At 34.9% G+C, this 20,740-nt stretch overlaps 3 protein-coding genes across 5 annotated transcripts; 1 reads left to right on the forward strand and 2 right to left on the reverse strand.

Moving 5' to 3' along the window:
* Positions 1-1,435: 1,435 nt before the first annotated feature.
* LOC124839850 (Mitochondrial ATP synthase D chain-related protein) lies at positions 1,436-9,191 on the forward strand. 3 transcript variants are annotated; one of them, XM_047315783.2, is made up of 20 exons: positions 1,436-1,604; positions 1,769-1,843; positions 1,937-2,390; positions 3,074-3,136; positions 3,221-3,283; positions 3,366-3,428; positions 3,521-3,583; positions 3,665-3,727; positions 3,821-3,883; positions 4,214-4,276; positions 4,382-4,444; positions 4,534-4,575; positions 4,721-4,783; positions 5,021-5,077; positions 5,164-5,226; positions 5,371-5,433; positions 6,159-6,218; positions 7,664-7,804; positions 8,156-8,254; positions 8,411-9,191. In XM_047315783.2, exons 3-20 carry the CDS (start codon positions 1,977-1,979, stop codon positions 8,873-8,875), a joined length of 1,971 nt encoding a protein of 656 aa, XP_047171739.1. In that variant the 5' UTR covers positions 1,436-1,604; positions 1,769-1,843; positions 1,937-1,976; the 3' UTR covers positions 8,876-9,191. The 3 variants fall into 3 exon arrangements, with proteins under 3 accessions (XP_047171739.1, XP_047171740.1, XP_047171738.1); XM_047315782.2 differs by lacking the exon at positions 1,769-1,843 and having other exon boundaries at positions 1,437-1,604; XM_047315784.2 differs by lacking the exons at positions 1,769-1,843; positions 3,821-3,883.
* Positions 9,192-9,353: 162 nt separating this feature from the next.
* On the reverse strand, positions 9,354-12,624 carry LOC124839851 (putative inactive receptor kinase At5g58300). Its single transcript, XM_047315786.2, has 3 exons — positions 12,351-12,624; positions 10,651-11,989; positions 9,354-10,287 (listed from the first exon to the last, which is right to left on the reverse strand). Exons 2-3 carry the CDS (start codon positions 11,903-11,905, stop codon positions 9,719-9,721), a joined length of 1,824 nt encoding a protein of 607 aa, XP_047171742.2. The 5' UTR covers positions 11,906-11,989; positions 12,351-12,624; the 3' UTR covers positions 9,354-9,718.
* A 2,772-nt stretch (positions 12,625-15,396) lies between these two features.
* Positions 15,397-20,299, reverse strand: LOC124839852 (serine/arginine repetitive matrix-like protein). The gene is made up of 5 exons (XM_047315787.2): positions 19,671-20,299; positions 19,258-19,363; positions 18,756-18,870; positions 17,131-18,087; positions 15,397-16,226 (listed from the first exon to the last, which is right to left on the reverse strand). The coding sequence occupies exons 1-5, from the start codon at positions 19,837-19,839 to the stop codon at positions 15,816-15,818; spliced, it is 1,758 nt and encodes a 585-aa protein (XP_047171743.1). The 5' UTR covers positions 19,840-20,299; the 3' UTR covers positions 15,397-15,815.
* Positions 20,300-20,740: the final 441 nt, after the last annotated feature.

Genomic DNA, 20,740 nt, shown 5'->3' on the forward strand with positions numbered 1-20,740 from the left:
AACGATATCAATCTCTATCCCACATAACACCACATTAACCTTAACACATGTAAAAAACTTTAAAAAGTAAAAAAAAAATATATTATAAACTGACACACGACATTTTAAAAAAAATATATTGAAATCAAAATGAATAGAAAAACAAAATATTTGAGAAAAAAATAATAATAATTTTTTTTAAACATTATAATTTTATTTAAGTTAACTTTTTTTTAAATGACACCATTGGTTTTTCAAGAATAAACGAAAAAACCATAGCATAGAAAAGTGTACAAAGAAAATGTCCAACTTCTATAGTTTGGCTGAATATTTATGGTCCATTTTGTAATATTTATAGAAATTTAATCCAACTCCTAATTAAATAGAGTTAGGCGGAATTAATACTTTCAACCTAAAATTAAACAATTGAATTTCATCCAACCTATTTTTAGTCGTTGAATACAAACTAGATTACATCAAGTGATTTTAATCTGTAATCAAATTAGAAGAAGTTAACTGAACTTACAATAAAAACTGTGCAAAAAGGAGTTAGAATAGTAATTCAATCTAACCTATCTATCTACTTGTTGTATAAACTAGATTACATCAACCCATTTTTACGTGTAACCGAGTAGAAGAAGTTAGATCAACACGCAATAATGAAGACTATATAAAAGAGTTAGCTAGAGAAGTATTTATCCTCTTAAATAATTACAATTTTTGTTTTTAGAAATTTCAAACCGATTAACATTTTGAATGAAACATTAGTATTTTTTAATCTTATTTTATTTTTAAATCAAGACTCTTTAATACATGTTTTTCGAGAAAGACTATTAAAAAACATAGTATCTCTATTGACTGAGAACATTCAACTTTCTAGATTGGCTACAAAGTAAAGTATAATACATTTTAATCTTCATTTTTATATTTCTCGTTATTTTAAATTATTAAAATATTTTTAAATTTTTTCTTAATATTATATCTTAAAATTTATGTAATTAAAATTTTTCTTGTTATTTAAGATTTCAAAGAGATTTTTTTATATATATTTTCAAAATTAAATTCTTAATAATATGTTTTTTTTACTTTTTAGCATTTTAAGTAAAGTTATTTAATAAATATTTAGATTTATAATAATAGTTATAAATATATCCACGACAAAGATAATACACAAATCTCATTCATACATTGAGTATAAAAAAATATAATTTTTTACTTTTGAAAAGGAAAAATATAATTTAACACGTTCAGCTTCACAGTAATTATATTGATTTTCTCCAAGAAGAGGAAAACAAAACGGAGTTTGGACATAAATAAAACGTTAAATAGGAAAATAAATCCAGTGGAGTCAAGTCCAAAAAGAACACGACAAAGCGGGGGTACAAGCCGTTGGATTTTTTGTACGAAAAGTGGCATCAAATCAAATCAATGCTAAAGACGAGCACAGGACATGGCACGACATAGCAGAACAACACACGCCCTACCCATCGATTGCTTCTTTCTTACTCACTGAACGCAACCCCCTTTACTTTGCATTCCCAGATTCATTTCGCACAACCTTAATTTCACGTATAACGCTAACATCACTTTTTCATTGCATTCATTGCCTTTTCCGGATTCCATCTGTGAGTACTTTTATCAATGCTTTCAATTTGCTGTCAATTTCTTTTAATTTTATTGTCAAATTTGTGCTTTCTTTTTACTTGATTAAAGATTTAAGATTCCAAGAGGCGTAGCGTTTGTAACTGATAATTGTAAGATTCATGCGTGTATGTGTGTGTGCTCGGAGTCGCATTATTTGAATTGTGATTTGATGTGAATCTGGGTCTTGGATCCTGAAGTTGGCATTGGATTGCATTTTGGGGTGTGAGTTGACTATACATGGGTTTGGTGTTCTGTAGTGATAGGTTTGAATTGTCAACCTGAAAGTTCTTTTTTTCTTTTTGTGTGTGAGCAGTGCCGTTTAGAAGTTGGAATAGAGAATTGGAGCTGGGTGGATGGAGGATGACAAGAGGAAGAAGAAGAACAAGAAGAAGAGGAACAAGCAAAGTAAGAATGCGGAGAATGGGGTAGGGGAAATTGCCAATACGGATCAGAATCTGAAGAGTAATGGAAAGGATGAACATATTCTTTCAGAGACTGCAAATGAGAAAAACTCAAATGGGGTTGGAGAGACTTCAATAGGGAATGAGAATATGGTAAATAATGGTAAGGATGAGCCTGCTCGTCTTTCGGGAGTCACCAATGAGCAAAGTGTGAATGAAGTTCGGAATGGGGTTGTTGAAGCCCCCAATACTGATCAGAATCTAGTGAAAAGTGGAAAGGATGAGAATATTCCTACATTGGAGTATGGAGACGGGCAGAGTATTAGTATGGGTTTGAATGGTCATCTGCCAAACGGTAAAGAATGTGTAAGTTTGTCTTCAACCATTGTAGATTTTCACTTTTGTTCCAATGTTTATGCTAACGTCTGAAGTGTTATATTTTGAATATTTCTCCTCGATAATGTTATTAGTTACCTTTTTTCATTGGAACTGATAATGTAGTTTTAATTTCTCATGGTTTCTGAATAGTTTCACCAAAAAATGGTATAGGCTTCTTATTGTCCTTTTCTGACATACTATCAAATTTGTTTGAGTTGAGCGGTTATGGAAACCAGTGGTTTGCTAAACTAAGTGAAATTACCACTTGCCAAGGATAAACAGGACTAAAAGAGGAATTATAATAAAACAGTGAGGATAAAAGTGATGAAAGCTAAGCTATGACCTTAATGGTGGTGTAGTTTGCCTGAGGATGTTGGTTCAAACCTTGTTGCTGTAATTGCACACACAAAAAAGGGCTAGGAGCTTATAACCTCTAGAGTTACATGCATGTCATTGTTAATTTTTTTTTTTTTTGCAATTGAGATATCTATTTTGGTAAGAAAAATGACAAACATATTTTGGTCTAACAAACTATGAAGTTAGTCAAATTAGCTTTTAGCTAATTTATGTGCCGTTCCATACACTTTCATTTTTTTCTAGTAATTTCTGCACTTTGTTTTAAAGCAAGTATTTCAATGTTTTTATAATTTGCAAATCCTATCTCTCCACAGACCATATCAGAAGAGACAATCAGGAAATTAAAGGAAGAAAATGATATGTTAATTCAGAATGAGGTAATACTTCATCTGAGAAGTGTATGTTATTTGATTTATTATGTTCATTTTTTTTTGTAATATGTATGGTTTATCACCCCACAGACCTTATCAAAAGAGACAATCAGGAAGCTAAAGGCAGAAAAAGATATGCACATTCAAAAGGAGGTAATATTTTATCCGAGAACCTGTTTTTTGTTTTAGCAATTATGTCTCATTATGTATATGTATATATCCCATCATTTGTCAGTCTATAATGGAAGAGGCAATCAGAAAACTAACAGAACAAAATGACATGCATATGCGGAATAAGGTAATATATCTTAAATTTTATCTGAATGACATTTTTCCTGATGTTTTTATCATTTAATTTTCTTTTAACTAACATGGGCTATCTTTCCACAGATTGCATCAGAAGAGAGTATCAGAAAATTGGAAGAAAAGAATGATATGCATGTTCAGAAAGAGGTAATATTTTTTTTGGAAATATCTTGATTTGTTTGAGCTCTTATGTTTCGTTGTTTTTATGTCAAGTACATTTTTCTACAGGTCATATCAGAAGATGCAATTAGAAATTTGAAAGAAGAGAATGATACTCACATTAGGAAGGAGGTGACATGAAATATTTTAAATTCTGTATGATATGTCTAATTTAATGTTTATGCAGCATTTTTCTCATTACACGTATAGTAAATCTTAAAACAGGCTCTAGCACAGGAGACAATAAGAAAATTGAAAGAAGAAAATGAATTGCAAATTCAGAATGCGGTAATTTTACTATAAACTTCATCTCAGATTTATATTAGTTATTTAATCACTTAAATCACAAATATTGTTTAGTACGAATGCATATAACTTATCTTTCTACAGGCCACAGCAAAGGAGACAATTAGAAAATTCAAAGAAGAAAATGATAATATATATACTGCACGTTTTATCAATTATCAGAGGGACATCTGTTAACTGCTTATATTGCAACTATATATTTTCTTTCTCGACTGGCGTTCAAGAAGAATGATTAAAAATTAACCTGTTCCCAGTAACGTCTTTCCCTGTAGGTTTGTCATCTTTACCATTTGTTTTGCCTATCTTTTACAGGTTACCTTGGAAGAGATCATCAACAATCTACGGACTGACAATGAACTGCGGACACAAGAACAAGTAATGTAGTTTGATGAATGTGTGGATGGATTTTTTTGTTATTGAACCTTGTTATTTTATCTAATTTTAATTATTGACTGTTATATTTTATTGAATTATCTGCAGACTAGTCTGGAAATGAGAATTGGACAATTGCAAATTGAGAATAATTCCTTAGTTCAAAAAGAGGTGAGTGATTATTTTTTCCTTTTTAAAAGATTAAGGATCATTGATTTTGATAAATTCAACGCATGTGTTTAATTTGACGTCATATGTAGGTTGGATTGGTGGAAAAAACTAAACAGTTGCTGCATGAAAAGGTATTTTTGAACCCGAAATGTATAAGAATTTCTTCGTCATCTTTTCTTGACTACATATTTAACCATTCCTGATTTTGTATATTTAGTGATTTTTGTTAATGAAAGTTGGGCTGACATTCTAAGTCCAATGTACATCATTCAACAGGGGAGTTTAGAGCAAAAAATAAATCTTCTAGAGAATGATTTGAGTTTTTCTAGAGAGAAAGAGGTAAAAACTTGTCTATTATTTCATGTTTTTTTGCATTTACTATGTTGCTTGCTTAATTGACAAACTTAACTATCTCATGTTGTGGATTAGCTATTAGCACTATCTTTTGACTGGGTAACCATTTAGTTTTAATAAAAGTAAAATACATAACTGAATTTTAGTTGAACAATTTGGATGAATGTATGAATGGATCTTAGGTATTATCTGTATGCTTATATTTAACTTGATTATTTGCAGGTTGGACTGGAAGTAGCACAGTTGCAGAGTGAAAATAATTCCTTACTTCAAAAAGGGGTACCTAATACGTTTTTCCCTTTTGAAAGATATAGGAGCAAATGATTTACCAATATATTTAATATTTAAAAGTACATCATATGCAGGCTACTTTGGAAGAAAAAATAAATCAGTTGCTGAATGAAAAGGCAGTTTTGAGCTTGAAAGGGGTAAGATTTGCTTCACTGAATTTGTTATTATGACATTCACTGTTTTTAGCATTTGCTAATTCCCCTTCACCCCTCTTCTCTCTTGCTGTGCTATAGTTTGATATCTTTTATTGGTATTTAAATCCAATATGCATTGTTCCACAGGAGAGTCTAGAACAAAAGATATATCTTCTGGAGAATGAGTTCAGTTCTTTTGCTGAGAAGGCGGTAATAACTTGTCTAATGACTCTGTTCTTTTATATGTTTTTTTTCCCTTAATTAGTGACCTTAAATTTCACATAGTATATTTACTATTGTTAGTTTCTATTTTTGACACCAAAAATAAACAAAGATAGCACATAATATAAAAGTTCTTTAAAAACTAAATTAAAAGAAATTTCTAGTACATTATGAAAACGAATCCCTCCCCCCCCCCAAAAAAAAAAAAAAATCATTTTGGTGTCCAAAACTCCCTTATCGTGTCTAGTTTAATTGTATAGGTTTAAGACTCCTTTTTGTTGATGATAATTAGAGATTTGATTGGAAAATAACAAATATTGATTGAGTGAACCTTAAAGACATAAATGGTTGTTTTCAAATGAGATCAACAGGAGTTTGGTGGTAGTATAAGAGGATGATCCCTGGGCTGGAAAACTACTGTAAACCTTGGGAGCAAAACAAAAGAGAAAACAACGTAAGATAAAAGGGTGTTGAGGAGTTGGGGTATCTCTGCATCCTATTCTTGACTCCACCAGGCTAGCTTTTGCCCCCATTTGATACTCTTTGTGGCTCCAATGCACACCACCACACTGCCTCATGAGCTCATCCATCACATGAGCCTTTTAGAATATCATGAGCTTATCCATCTGATTGCAAGCTACAATTTTTAGTCATAAGATTTTTAGTTGTAAATCTGTCCCTTATCAGAGGAATATCATGTCTTTAATTTACAGAACTCAACTGAAGAAACTACTTCAAACTTGAATGGAAACATTGCCATGCTACAAGCACAGGTATGTAACTCATGTTTATACAAGGATATTTTTCTCGAAAACCTAGGAAAGTTTTATAGATTATTAATTTTTTTATATCATTATCTGCAATTTCCTTGTCATAATCTTTTAGGAGCTATGAACTTGTAATTCGTGTAAACATTATCTTGTAGAGTTCAGTTTTGGAATAATTTATAGCACTTTGCAACCATTTAAAGTGAGCCTTATGATTCATCAAAACGCTTGTTATAATCTATTCAAGTGTTGAACCGTATATGTGAAATTAAGAAAATAAACTTTATCAAGCTCTTTAATGTTTACTTGGACAGCAATATTTGTATCACTCATCAGTCAAGTGCATGTTGTTTTCCTGACATCTTTAAGGCTATTAAGAGTTACCTGTCTTTTGGAAGTTCCGCGTCAACCTAGCCATTGCAAATTGCAGTAATATAAGACAATTTTTTTGATGTACCATGCGAAATAATGTTATCTTGCAAGTTTGTATCCTGTTGCTGGTTATTAGTGAATGCCATTGGAGAGTGACCTGTTTTCTGAGAGTTCTGTCTTTTCAATCTGGCTGTTGCAATAATATATGGCAATTTTTCACATGAACCATGTCATGTAATGTTATTTTGCAAGTTTGTATCCTCTTAATGATTTGTAGTGAATGCTATTGAAGCTTGTACAAAAAACTGGTCAGAGTAGTTTTATTTGCTAAAGAACAAGTCTGTGGGGATAAAATTACCTGTATAATTATTTCCTGAACTTTTCTTGCTTAGACATTCTGACCATCGAATTTTAGGCTGTTTTCTGACTTTTCTTTCTACATGTTTCTGGCTTTTTTGGACTGAATACCAGATCCATTATCTAATTCTTTTAAGATGCCTCCATTTAGGCTTATGTTCTTTTGGCAATGTTTGAGGTTACCTTCTGATACACACGTTGTTCCATTAATTTAAGTATTCTTCCCTTTTACTCGTTAGTTTTAAACATTGATTTGATGAATAACCCTCTTCTCATTGATAAGAACTTCAGGAGAACCACACCTGAAAAGCTTGACATTGTAGTTAGAGAGTCCAAGGGCCTACAAATTCCTTGACTAGAATTCCTGACATACTTCCGGTGTGGGACTGGAGTCCCATATGTTGCAAATAGATTCTAACATCTGACCATGCTTGGTAGCCTGATCTCACCAGCTATGCCCCTCGTTTTTACCTGATGGACAGGTTGAAAGTTTTGATAGGAATTGATAGAACCTTGAGAGGAATACACTACAAAAGCTAACTATTATACTCGGAGAACCCAAGGCCTTACAAACACCACACTACAATCCCGTATTTCTAATGTGGCACTCAAGTTTCATACCTTGCAATTGGATCCTAACACTCACATGTTATCTGGTTATGTCAATTTCATAACAAACCTCTGTTAATTCTGATATCGAAATTAAAATCAAAGTTTGGCAGGTGGTAGAGTTGGAGGAGTCCAGGAGTAATCTTTTGCTAGAAAACCAGCAATTAAGGGAAAAAGTGTCAAGTCTTCAGTCAATAGTCCAGAATCTTGAGAACAGCAATGCTTCTTCCCATTCGCGGGACACATCTCAACAGGTTTTCCTTCGTTACCCTATAAAATCCATAATACATATTCATTCTTAGGAAAAATTAGTTTTGTTGATTTTTACTTTTGAAAGAAGGAACGGATCATTGGTAGTTATTTGGCTTTGGCCAATGATCTTATAATGTGTTATATTTGATGATACTAAAATCTTTAGTGCTGGATGCCGCATTATAGCAGTCCATGGCTGTTGATATTGCATTTTAAGTTGTCATATCTTAATATCCATAAATGAGCCTGTCAAATGTGTGAAGTAGTAGTAAGAAAGAAGATTCTTCAGTCTTCAGTGCCAGTGCTTGCCTTATTATGTTGCCTATTATAATTTTTCACTTTATGGTGGGTAGAATCTTGCTTCGGAAAATGAGGACTTGAAGTCTCAAATTGATGCCACCTTTACGTTGGTGGAGAAATTGATGTCAGAAAATGCGGAACTTGTTGAGAAGGTAATATGCCAGGTTCTGTGACTTTTTTAGTTATCACAGATTGATGATGAGTGATGACCTAGTAAATGATTTGATAATTTAGTTTTCATAGATTTAGATTGGTCAGGTTAGTTTGAATAAATAGCTTTATGCATGCTTAGTCCATTTTTATCTCAGGTTACCGAGTTATGTGTTGAGCTGGAACAACGAAGTGCAAAAGTTGAACATTCTGGAGTTACGGAGCCTGGTGGGATCAATGAATTCACTAAACCTGTTGGTCTTAACGTTCCTGTACCTGAATCCGCTGAGATTGCATCTGTATCAGCTCCAGAGTTTAACTCATCTGAAGAAGATACATCAGTGAAGGATAATGGTAAATCAATTGATGCCAAGCGTGTTGTCAGGGTAATGTCGAACTCGTCTTTGGTATCTGATGATACCGGAGAAATTGTGCAAATTCCGTTGGATGATAACGAAGTACAAGATTCAGATTTCCATGATGATGACAATAATGTGGAAAATGATGTGCCAATCACAGATGCTCCCCTTATTGGAGCTCCATTTCGCTTGATATCATTTGTTGCTAAGTACGTCAGTGGTGCTGACTTGGTTGAGCAAACATCTTCAAACACCGCTCATTGACTTCTTATACTGGATTCTTGATAGCCCCCTTCTTGGCATGTCCCTCAACATACAATAACCTTTACTTACATTAGGCAGAATACCAATATAGGTTGGCCTAAATTGGGCCATTTTAATGTTTGTACGTCAATTCTTTGGACACTAGGAAGTATTTTACCGGGGAAAAGTATATCGTTTAATTTTAAAATGTGTGTTCTTACTTCATATTGCTTTCACAGTTGGAAATGATACCTTTAAAAGATGGCATCATGAATATGAATGCAGTAGTTGGTGACTAGCTTCCATTGTTCGTGATAAATTCTTTCATTTGGCGAGTGATGTATTGCCCCGAGCCTTGTGATGATTATTTTTGGATAAATTGCAAAATAGCCCATTTCTAAATTGACTTCACGAGTTACTAACTATTCTCCTGGATTACTAGCATGGTGCGATTCTGTTTTTTTTGTCAAAAAAGAAATTTATACATATTTACTTATTGAGTACATCACGTTGGGAAAACTTGCAAGGCACGAGAAGCTAAATGAATAGATATGATTTTATATTGATCGAATTTTGACCTATTATTTCAGTGTGGTTTTAAACATCAAGAAAAAGCAATCATGAAAAAATAAAAAGGTGGCAAGATGCTTAAAAATACAAGTATTTTTCTTTTGATGCTAAGGCCTCAAACAAATCTTGACTATGCATGTTGGCAATGGATGTATATTGATCTTGCAGTTTGCTGTCATGGCATCTGGAAAATATTCATGTATCTTCCTCTGCTGAGTAGCCGTCATCCATTTAGTTGTATAGAGTGAAATCGTAGGATCCTTTGAACCTGTCCTCCCACACTGATGGCTGGTTTTAATAAATGCAAGCTCTAATTTCTTCTATTGTTCTAACAACTTCCACCATTGAGGGTCTTGAGTCAGGCATCACTGCTACACATGCCATTGCCAGTTGCAGCATCTGCACAAGTTCATCTTCAATGTTTGGATACCTCATTAACTCAAGATCAAACACTTCAGCAGTCCATTCCTCTCTAACAACAGATTGGACCCACTTTGGAAGATCAACCTCTTCATCATGCCCTGAATACTGAACTGGTGTTTTGCCAGTCAGCATCTCAAGAAGGAGAACACCAAAGCTGTACACATCAGATTTTTGGGTGGACTTTCTTTGTTCAATAACTTCAGGTGCTCCATAGCCTGGACTTCTAGAGGAGGCACAGAAATTTGTCAGGGGAGTTAGGCCAAAATCTGATATACAGCCCTGGAGATCTATTGTGAGAATCACATTAGATGATTTTATATTGCCATGGACAAGTTTCCTTCCATTGGCTAAGTGAATATGACAAACACCCCTTGCAGCTCCAACCACAATCTTCAATCTTGAATCCCAATCTAGTGGAGCTCGTCCAGTTTCCCTGGTTCCTGTCACCATGTTTCATAAGTCATATTATGAAAAAGGACACAACAATGGCAATGCATTTAACCATTTTCATATCTACATAAAATTTATCTTCAAGCACCTCTAATACAACGGCATAAGATAAGCACTTTGTATAATGTGGACAGTAATATTTAGGCATGTTCTGATACTAAGATCTTACAAACCCGACATGAAATTAAAACTATATGTATGTAAAGCATAAAACATGACTGCGTAGATAGTAATTTTGACACCATATGGTGGTATATCTTGTTCTGACATATGCAATCAGAAATTAAAGTTATGAGAAATATCAACCTAGAGCCTTTTGTAATCAGGGAAAGGTTCAAAGTAAGAGTAATTACCATGCAGTAACTTGGAAAAACTTCCGGCTGTGCAGTAGTCGTAAACCATTAATTTTTCATCTTTGGAGTAGTAGTAAGCACGGAGGGGAATCACATTTGGGTGATGATCAAGTCTTTGAACAATCTCCATTTGCTGTTCAAATTCTTTTTTCCCCATTGCCACCTCTTTTAACCTCTTCACAACCACTGTTGTTCCATCCTCCAAGATGGCTTTATATGTCGTTCCGCAACTTCCCTTCCCAAGCACTTCAGCTGAAGCTCTTAACAAGTCCTCCAGATCAAAATTATAAGAACAACCTTCAAAGAATACAAGCTTGTTTCTCTCAGGTTCTTGCACACCACTACCAAAGTCCTCCTTAAGCTTCTGACCTTTCTCTGCAGGTGCAACATTTTGTTCACCAACTTTTTTCTTGAAACAGCAAAACACTACCATAAGACCTGGAAGAAACAGCGAAGTGACAACCCCCAAAATAATTGCTATTTTTGCCCCCTTGTTCATTTTCCTGTTTGATGGATCACTTGGTCTTTGAGAGACTGTTGATGGAGACAATGTGGTAGAAGTGGAATCTGAAGAACAATGTTTCAAAGGTGCTCCACATAACATCATATTCCCTCTAAATGAGGAGCCAGTAAACTTACGGAAACATGAAGGAATAGAACCATTCAAGTAGTTGAAGCTTAAATCCAAAATCTTAAGGGTAGGGAGGTTAACATTAGGAATGGATCCTGAGAGAGAGTTGTTTTGGAGGTTGAGTCCTATTAGATGTGTCAAGTTTTGGATTGAGTCTGGAATTTGACCTGTGAAAGAGTTATAGGACAGATCAAGAAAGATAAGCCGGGGTGGCAGTGAATCAGGAATGTGACCTGAGAAGTTGTTGTGTTGGAGATATACAAAGCGCAGAGAAGGAAGGGAAAGTAGGTCACTTGGAAGGTTCCCCCTCAAGCTGTTGGACCTAAGACTGAGACTAATGAGGCCATTAAGCTTACCAAGTGTGTTTGGTGGGACATAACCGCGCAGTCCCACACCTGGAAGCCTCACAGAAAGCACATGGGACCCATCATGACTACATGTAACTCCCACCCATGAAGTGCAGATTGAGGTACTAGAGTTCCAATTGACTCTTGGACCATGATGAAGTGCAGCAGCAAAATCAAGAAGAGCTTGCTTTTCTGAGTGTAGATCAGCTTTAGTTTGAGGAAACACTAGCAGGAGTAGGAAAATTGGAATTGTTGAAAAGTAGGACTGTAGCATCATCAAATTTACTTGTTGAATCAAGGTGCCTGAGATGAGAGGCTGGAATGGAACTGGTTGCCTGGTTTCAGCAGTCCACTTGTTTCCCTAGCAATTCAGATTTCACACAAAATATTACACATTGATCAAAAGGAACAATTGTAACATATAACCAAGCATGCAATGCAGAAAAACAATTAGTTTTTTGAGTTCTTAGTTAAGCTGTACTAAAATTTTTCACATTTTTTGAAGACAAGAACATCATTACATATAATAACAGAAGTCCACAAAATTAGCTAAAATCAATTTCAAAAGCACTTTATTCATTAAAAGAATATTCTCCTTGGATTCACCATAAACATTGTACTCACTTTGAGCACACACACAGCAGCAATGCGAAGCTTAAAGAACATGAACTCGCTAAAAACTAAAATGAAGAGAAAAATGAAAGCAATTGGGAGATGAAAACCTTGAAACCAGGAGAAAGGGAAAGCAAGCTGGAAGAGGAATCCACAGTAGGGAGTGTTGAGCAGAGTATTAAGTGCTGAAAAATGTATAAATGTGGTTTTGAGAAACAAAAAGTCTTTGTTAAAGCAATGTGGTCTTGGTAATTGGTGGTACTAACGGCCAAGAGGAAGCAAAGACAAGCTTTAACGGCATAGCTTCAGGAACACGCCAGAATCCACACACATACACACAAAACCAGAGATACAGAGAGAAAGAGAAGCATATTCAAAGCATTATAGCAGCATACTATAACTATCATACAATGCTACAGTACTGTGTATAGATTTTACTTTTGGTTTTCCTCTTTATGATATGGCAACGTTCAAGTCTCAGCTTCAACTTCAAGCCTTCTTCCTCATTAAGCCAAACCTGCAAAGTATAGTGGTAATACATATGGTAATAATATAGTATATATACACACCATAAACCAATTTAATTACTCGGGGACCAATACAATAATTTAATCTAAATATGATTCACCGTACTATTGAAGTTATGAATTAAAAATTCTAGATTTTGTGCATGTAACTTTGTGAAATACTCGTAATGATTCTCCTCTTGTTTTTTGTCTTGATATTATAAGTTGGACAAGTTTTCGTATGAGTCAAACACCAGATTTCTTGCTAAATAAATTATTTCTGTAATGTACAAATACAATGTGTCTAATCACTACTCCAATCCTTTTTCCAACTATGAACACAGGATAACCATGGTATCTAAAAAATACTTAAGGGTGAAATTTTATACTGTTAAACTATTTATTTGGAAGGTATTATGAGGAATGAATAAGATCAAGACTCTTTTTACAGAAAATAAATTAATATTTGAACTATTGAATGCAACTTGTGACACTATTTTAACTTGTAGATCTCGATGAAAAGGAATGGATTTCCTTCGGTTTCCCATTTTCCAATGAATTGACCCTTACCTCAGTTACAGTTACACAACTTAATTTACCCCAGTTTTACTTGTTCTTGATCACCAAGGGCAACTTAAGGGTGATAAGTTTAAGATTTTTCCATATTGTTTAATCCAAAAATTAACTTTTCCAATTTATTGTTTAATTTAACTCATAAAGGGATGTTATCTGTTATTCATATTAAGTACCTAAAACTCGTGGTACAATAGTAGCGCCAATGATTCACTTGATCTGGATCGTGAAATATATGGGGCAAACAGTTAAGAAAAGAGCTTTAGATACACATTAAAAGGTACACAACAATTTAGGAATACTATTCACACCATTTTTTCTATTCAAACTAGGTAAAACTGTTAAAGTGGTTTAATTTGAATATTGGTGTTTGGTTGTGTTAGAAGTTTCTGAAGACCAATTTAAAGTATATATTATATTTAAGGTTCATTTACATGGATGTGAATATAGTGTTTTTGAATAGGACTAAGAACGTTTCCGTGGATTTTACAAAATCATAAAAGGGTTAAACATATCAGATGATTAATTTCTGTGGAAGAAATTGATTGAGTACCCTTTTGTAGGATTTTCTCTTTCAATTATGTTTTTTCATTCACAATACTCAAACTCGAAAACTTGTTTAAGAAAACTGAATCTTTTATCATTCAGAGTAACAATTTGCTGATATCTAAAGACTTAATTTATTCTTTCTGCTGTGACTTTGAATAGAATTGTTTTTCTCTTTGGATTCCAACTTTGCATTAAATGAAGGGTTGGAAGGGCTTGTGCATGGGAATGGAAATGGTAATATGGCATTGTGTTTGTGACAAGGGTCACTCATGCAGAAACAGAATCATTGGTGTTGAAATGGTGTAGCATTGCATTCTTGTAAGTGAAAATGATGTGTGGAATGTGGAGGACCAAAGGACCACAACTAAAGTATGGTAAGCCTGCAAACCATGTGTTTCAAATTTTTGTGGGTCCAATCTCCGTTTGTGTCCGTTAGAAGAAAAGGTTCATTTACCCTTACGTTATTGTAAGTTTGAATTCATCTAAAGGTGAACTCAAAAAAGCATCGAAATTGTTGTTCAACATTGAGATAAAATTTCATTTAGTATACAAATAAAGAAATAATTTATTACACTGAAATTTAGTCTTTGAAGTAACGTTAAAACTTCATCTGTATGAGTGTCCTCATATGTTGTTCTTTGAGGATGAAGTAAAGGGGGAAGGGTAGTGCAAGGAGGAGTTTGTTTATAAATGGAAAAGAAACTCCAGAGTGAAATTTGTATCTGATTCAATGAAGTCAAAAACAATTTTTTTAGTCTAACTTTACAAGTAGAATCAAACTGGTACATTAAGAAAATCTGATAATTGTGATTTATATTGCCTAAGAAAGGTGCATAGGTTGATAAATTAAGAATCTGTTTCATTTGACAGAAGGTTTCGAATGAAGAATTATCATTATCATTTTCTGTTTGGAAATCAAATGGAGCATGCTTCATTATCAATTACCTTATCTAAAATTTCTGGAAGGTGTTCTCTTTCATTACATTATGGTAAATCTGAAATTTAAAAGGGATGCAGATAAGATTATTGTAGTGTAGAAATAAATTATCAAAATAGACAAATTGTTTTCTGATATCCACCTTTTGGCCCCTTTCAGGATGCTAAGAAACTCAAGGTCCATGCTATTCTCATCCTCCTTCTTCCACTTCCACTACAACTTTTTTCTTTCCAAAGTTAGATTTAATATAGATAAATTTCCGTTGGTATAAATAAAGTAGTTTTTAGTGAGAAGCAGGGAAAAGAAGTGGAAAAAAGTGGTAGAATAGGAGTTTTCTTAAAAGAAACTAGAGATTGAAAAAAGAAAAAGAGGGGTGAGAATAACAAGGACTGCAACTCAAGCAAAGAAAGGGTTCAATCTGTTTGGCTAACTCATTGATGTGGACATTTTTCTTTCATCCATGTTACTAGCAATAATGACTATTTTGATTATATTTATTCTACTATAGTGTAAAAAATATTTAGATACTCAATGTATTTCCAAATTTTCTTATTAATTTACTTTTGTGTTAAGAAAAAAAAAACTAAAATGTAGAAGTGCAACACACTACTTTGTTCATTACGAAGGTAAAATAACACTCAGCCATAGTGTTTGCATAAAAACATTCCATTTCTATGTACTCACAGTACTACATTTGCCTTTTCTTTAACGCATGCATGGTATGCACACAAGATTCCTCATTTCTGAAAACTCTAATTTTCCCAAAGAAAATTGAACATCTTTCATGCAATTCTTTTTCCTGCATTGTTTGTATAAGTTTGAGATCAAAGTTAAATCCACTGATTCCTCTGCAGATTACAGAAAACATATGAATGCATCTTCACTTGTTCTCCACCTTTGAGCTATATAAGTTGAAACATCACATCCTTTCAAAAAATCGAGATAATAATTAGAACATAAAACAGCATGTTACAAATGCACTAGGAAGAACAACCTCTTTAGATATGATGTTATAAGAGGCCAAAAGGTTCTGGCAGGTGCTCAAATCCGTTATCAAATATGGGGCCTTGATCACACTTATCATCAACACCATGCAGCCAGTTTGTGTTCTTCAAATCTTCTTTGAACAACAGTGCATCATAACGAGAACTCTCATAGATGTCTACTTCACTTACTTTTGCAGAATATTGTCTTTCATCTACCTCTCTAGCTTTCATCATACTCCTATTACTGATACCATTTCCCATATCAAAATTGGATCCATTGTTACTGCTGCTTAGCAGGCTTCCATTCATGTCTACAGATGCTGGAGCACTCGAAACTCGATGAGACTGGCTCCTAGGAGTGGAAGTTCTAATACTCTGAGGGAAGAGTGTGGTGTTTGATAGTGAACGGATATTTCCTGAGCCGTTCCTTATATCCTGTTAAATGGAAAACACATTGAAAAATCAGGTTTCAGTTGATACAACAAACTTGACTAAAGTATGCCTCTACTCAAAGAAAGCTCCAGCAACAAAGTAAATGCTTATGATTGTGGCCTTGTGTGGATAACTTTCTCCACCAGTACTACTTTTATACTGTATTTGATACAAATGAAAGAAATAAAGGGTGGGTCTGGAAAACAAAAGAACAGAAGAGAAATACAAACACTTCAATCTCCTACATTTTTGCAACATAATCGATCACGTGGGCAACATGATCAATTATGCTGCCCTACACGGCCAACTTCCATGCAATTCTTTTCATTCCTTAGTGGAAAGTTTGTGGTGGGACCCATCCCCTACTTTCTTCTTTTTTCTTGATACATCTTTTCAACCAAATCAGCCACCTTCTTCCATTTCTCCTGTTATCTTTCCTCTATCTCCCTCTTTATCCTATCCTTTATATAGCTCTTCTCATTTAATTTCTACAAAAGCTAACATTCATAAGTTGATTTTAACTTATGAAAAAACTTATGCATTTTACCTCCTTATTTTCTTCTCTAAGTGCTTAATGAGAGTCTAATCAAGCAGAACCTTTGCCTAACAGCGTAACATTGCTCAAAGGTAAATGAACTATGGCGACAAAAACTACAAAAAGAAGAGTCCAATTCATAAAGCACAACAAGGTGAATAATGATGAATCATGGCATCAAATGCAATGATTACTGTATCATTTGGACCATGATTTTCAGACGAAGTGAAAGTACTTAGGGGTATAAAGCTTCAATCTAATGTCTATTATGATCATGAATAAAACGTGAAATTAGTGAATATGATGGGTTTGATCTATTCAGTAAATTTTCATTATTAATCCTGCAGAACAGAAAGAGTAAAGTTTACAAACCATGTGCTTAATAGCCATGTCCAGGGATTTCTTTGAGATAGTCCTCCCAAATCCATTATTTTCAGTGCCAGTAGTTGAGGCCTTAACAGATTTCCTTGCAGCAAGCTCAGGAGTATGTGAGACTTTCCTAGGCTCAGGAGCATCAGCGTGATGGCCGTTGGCATAGCCACGGCTTTTTGCCAAAGGTTCTGTCACTCTCCCTCTGCTAACAACAGGAGATGAATGTCTCCTTGGATTAGTAGTGGAGGAGGCTTGAGTTTCAGAACCATTTGCCTTCAACGAGGTACCACCAGGACGTGACCTTCCTGCAGAAACAGGCCTATCAGACAATGTTGTTCTAAGGTTTGGTGGTGTATCAAGGGGGAAATCAGGAGGAACAATTGGCTGTGGTGGAGGCCTAATTCGTGGACTTGGTGAGCTTGGCCTTGAGGGAGGCGCTGAACTGCGTCCATTCAATGAAGCGCGGCTAGATGAAGACAGAGAACCCGGTGTAGGGGAAGGAGAAGTAGATAAAGATGGCATTGAGCTCCTACGTGTGGGAGTGGAAGGCCGAGACAGTGACCGAGTTGATGGAGCAGATGGAGAATGCAAGTTTGCAGGAATGTGAGGCCTAGAACTAGGTGTGGATGGTCTTGAGCCTTGAGATGATGGTCTATGCCTTTCAGCAATGGAGTTGGTGGAAACTGGACGTGGTTTGGAGGGTGTTGAGGACCGTGATACTGTGGGGCGAGAGGAGGGAGTGGATGGCCTTGATGCCGATGAAGAACGAGTTACTGGGGAAGATGGTCTTATGTAAGATGAAACTGAGGCTGAACTTGTGTTTAGGATTGAAGAGGGGTTTCTGTTTGAAGAATAGGAGCTGTATTGTGAGTGTGAAGTAGAGATGGAAGAGCGAGTCACAGAACTGCTTCTTGCTGGTCTAGAGGGATTGCTGTTCTCTGATTGTGAGACTGCAAGCTGAAAAAAACATGATCAACAAGTTAAAACTTAATCACATCTAGTTGAATCAAGCACAAAGCCTTATTCCATTAGGTAGAGTCAGTCAGCACCATGAATCAAATAATATCATATTATTCTATTGTGAACCATCATGTCGACAGACAAACTCACAGAAACTGTCACAGATTATATCATAAAAAAGATAGTTAGATGATCTGAGTTTCTCCTGTAAACTTTTGACTGCTTCTATAAAAGTTTAGGTACCAAGTTTGTTTTAGCTTATGGAAAAAACTCAAATCATTTTTCCTTCTTACTTTCTTCTTATAACCACTAATGCATTCAGCTCACATAGAGTTTGAGTTGGAACAAAGATTTTAAACAAGCACTTGAAACTGCTGCTTAAGTAATCAAAGGTACTGGTGAATTCTCATAAGCATTAGAGAAGCTAACTTGGGAATCATCTAATAGCAAAAACAAGCACACATTTCTATCACTTTATCCCCCTACCACCAAAAAAATGAAAACTAGATATCCTGGCTCCTTGCTGGTGGGGAGAAGGATAATCCTCCTTCACTTGAAATTTACAGATAATATATTAATATCTCATCAATCCACTCTCTAACAAATCTGTTAGCATGGACATTGGTAACATAGATGAAATGAATTTGCAGAAATCACATACATACCCTTGAGGCCTTAGAGGTAGATGTTGATCTAGTCAAACTTCTCCTTGGAGGAACTAGGGTTGATTGGGATTCTCCTTCTGATGGAAAAACAGGGGTTCCCGGGGGAGTGAGAAGCCTAATAACACAAAACAGTCATAATAATTACAAATTGGGCAACCAATAGAAATCTTAATTTACTTTATTCTGTTTATCTGCATGTAGTAATTCAAAAAAATTGCATAAACACCAACCCAGAAGCTAAAACATTCTGATCTGAATTTAACTGAATTGGTTATGAATTCGGTCAAAGTATAGCAGGATGTGTTGAGAAGAAGAAAAAAATTCAGCAATTGATCCCGGATCTAGGATTAATCTCAAAGAACATAAAACAACTAATATAGCACAAATTTTACAGCCACTTTCCTTATTTGTTCTGTCAGTTCTCTCAAAAACATGATTTCTTGGTTTTATTCACCAAATTGAATATACTAACTTGAGATCACTCCAAATTTGAATAACATACCAGTCATAATCATGCTTCCCTCCTTCTGCAGATGATAACAGATCATCAATCCCACTTCTGACCGGTTTTGCTGTTCCAACTGAGAGCCTCCCCAGTTTCACCGAAACTAAATCAACAACACGGAGATCACATTAAAAACACACAAAAAAAAAAAATGACACAGCATAGCATTCATTGGAAAATAAATTAATCACAACTTTCATCAACATGTAATTCCTTCACAGATAGCAATCATCTATAATCATTTAACAGCATTATTATTATCATCATCATCATCATATTTCTGTTAGCCATTACAAGACATCCTTGTCATTCCCTCTAACCAATCATTATTATTAGAAACAAAGAAGCATGAAACAGAAGCGTCGGAGGAGGCATTAAGAAAAGGGTGGAGGAGTAAGCAAAGCAATCACCATCAGAAGATTCATCAGAAGAAGCAAGAGAGAGGGAGCGACGGTTGTTGGAGAAAAGATCGAGGTTGTCATCGTGGTTGTTGTTGGCCACCCCATTGAAGCTATGCCCTCGACGGTGATTGTTGAGAGATCCCAGAAGAGACTCTCTCACATTCCTCCCACTCATCATGTTCAACTCAACAAGATCTAAAACTGCATCACTCAACACTCACGCATGTTCCATGTTCCGTCTTCAGATCTATCAACCTTCACTGGTGCTTTTGTTCATGTTCCATGACTCAGCAAGCACAACACTCCCATTGTGCGTGGAGTTAAGATGACGAGATGGGGAGTGTCAGAAGAGAGAACTAAAATATACGAAAGACACCCACATGGCTTCTTCCTTCTTTCTCCACAATAATATTTCATAGGTGAAAATCCAACACCAAAGATCTCATCTTTAAGCCTGTTTGTGCTGAGAGACACACTTGCTATTTACAAACTGAAATGATGCCCCATCCGCACATGGCATGGGATCGAGCTTCCCTTGTCCCTTCTGGTTGCTTTTGTGGACTTCTCGTGCTTCCTTACCTTAACCTTTCAAACAAAAAAAAGAAAAAAACTTTATTTTTTTACACTTTACTGTTCATTTCTACTTGTAGATTGGCTTGCATTGGTGATTGGTTTGATGCAGGAGAATCTTGTTATGCTACATTGACATCTCACGTTACAACTACACAACACTGTCTTGCACGTGAGTTCCACCGTTGCCGTTCCATCTCATCCTTGGAAATATTCACCTTCTTTTTCTGGACACTTCCCATTTAAGGTTTTATGTAAAAATCACTGCGAAGTGTCAGCCTCGACATGGTATATAGCCACATAGCCTATGATGCACATTCTCATTCCATAATAACAATAATAATATGATCATACTTCATAACCTCATGTAAATCATGGATTTTTATCTAGGACACAATTATATATATATATATTAATAACTATTTTAATTAATTGATAACGTAAAAAGTATTATCTGTCTATAAGAAAAAGAAAGTTTACATGGTAATTTAATACACTAAATGATTAAT

The sequence above is a fragment of the Vigna umbellata genome, chromosome 3 (assembly GCF_029865625.1).
Source record: "Vigna umbellata cultivar VRB3 chromosome 3, Vumbellata_1.0, whole genome shotgun sequence".
Lineage (NCBI taxonomy): Eukaryota > Viridiplantae > Streptophyta > Magnoliopsida > Fabales > Fabaceae > Vigna > Vigna umbellata.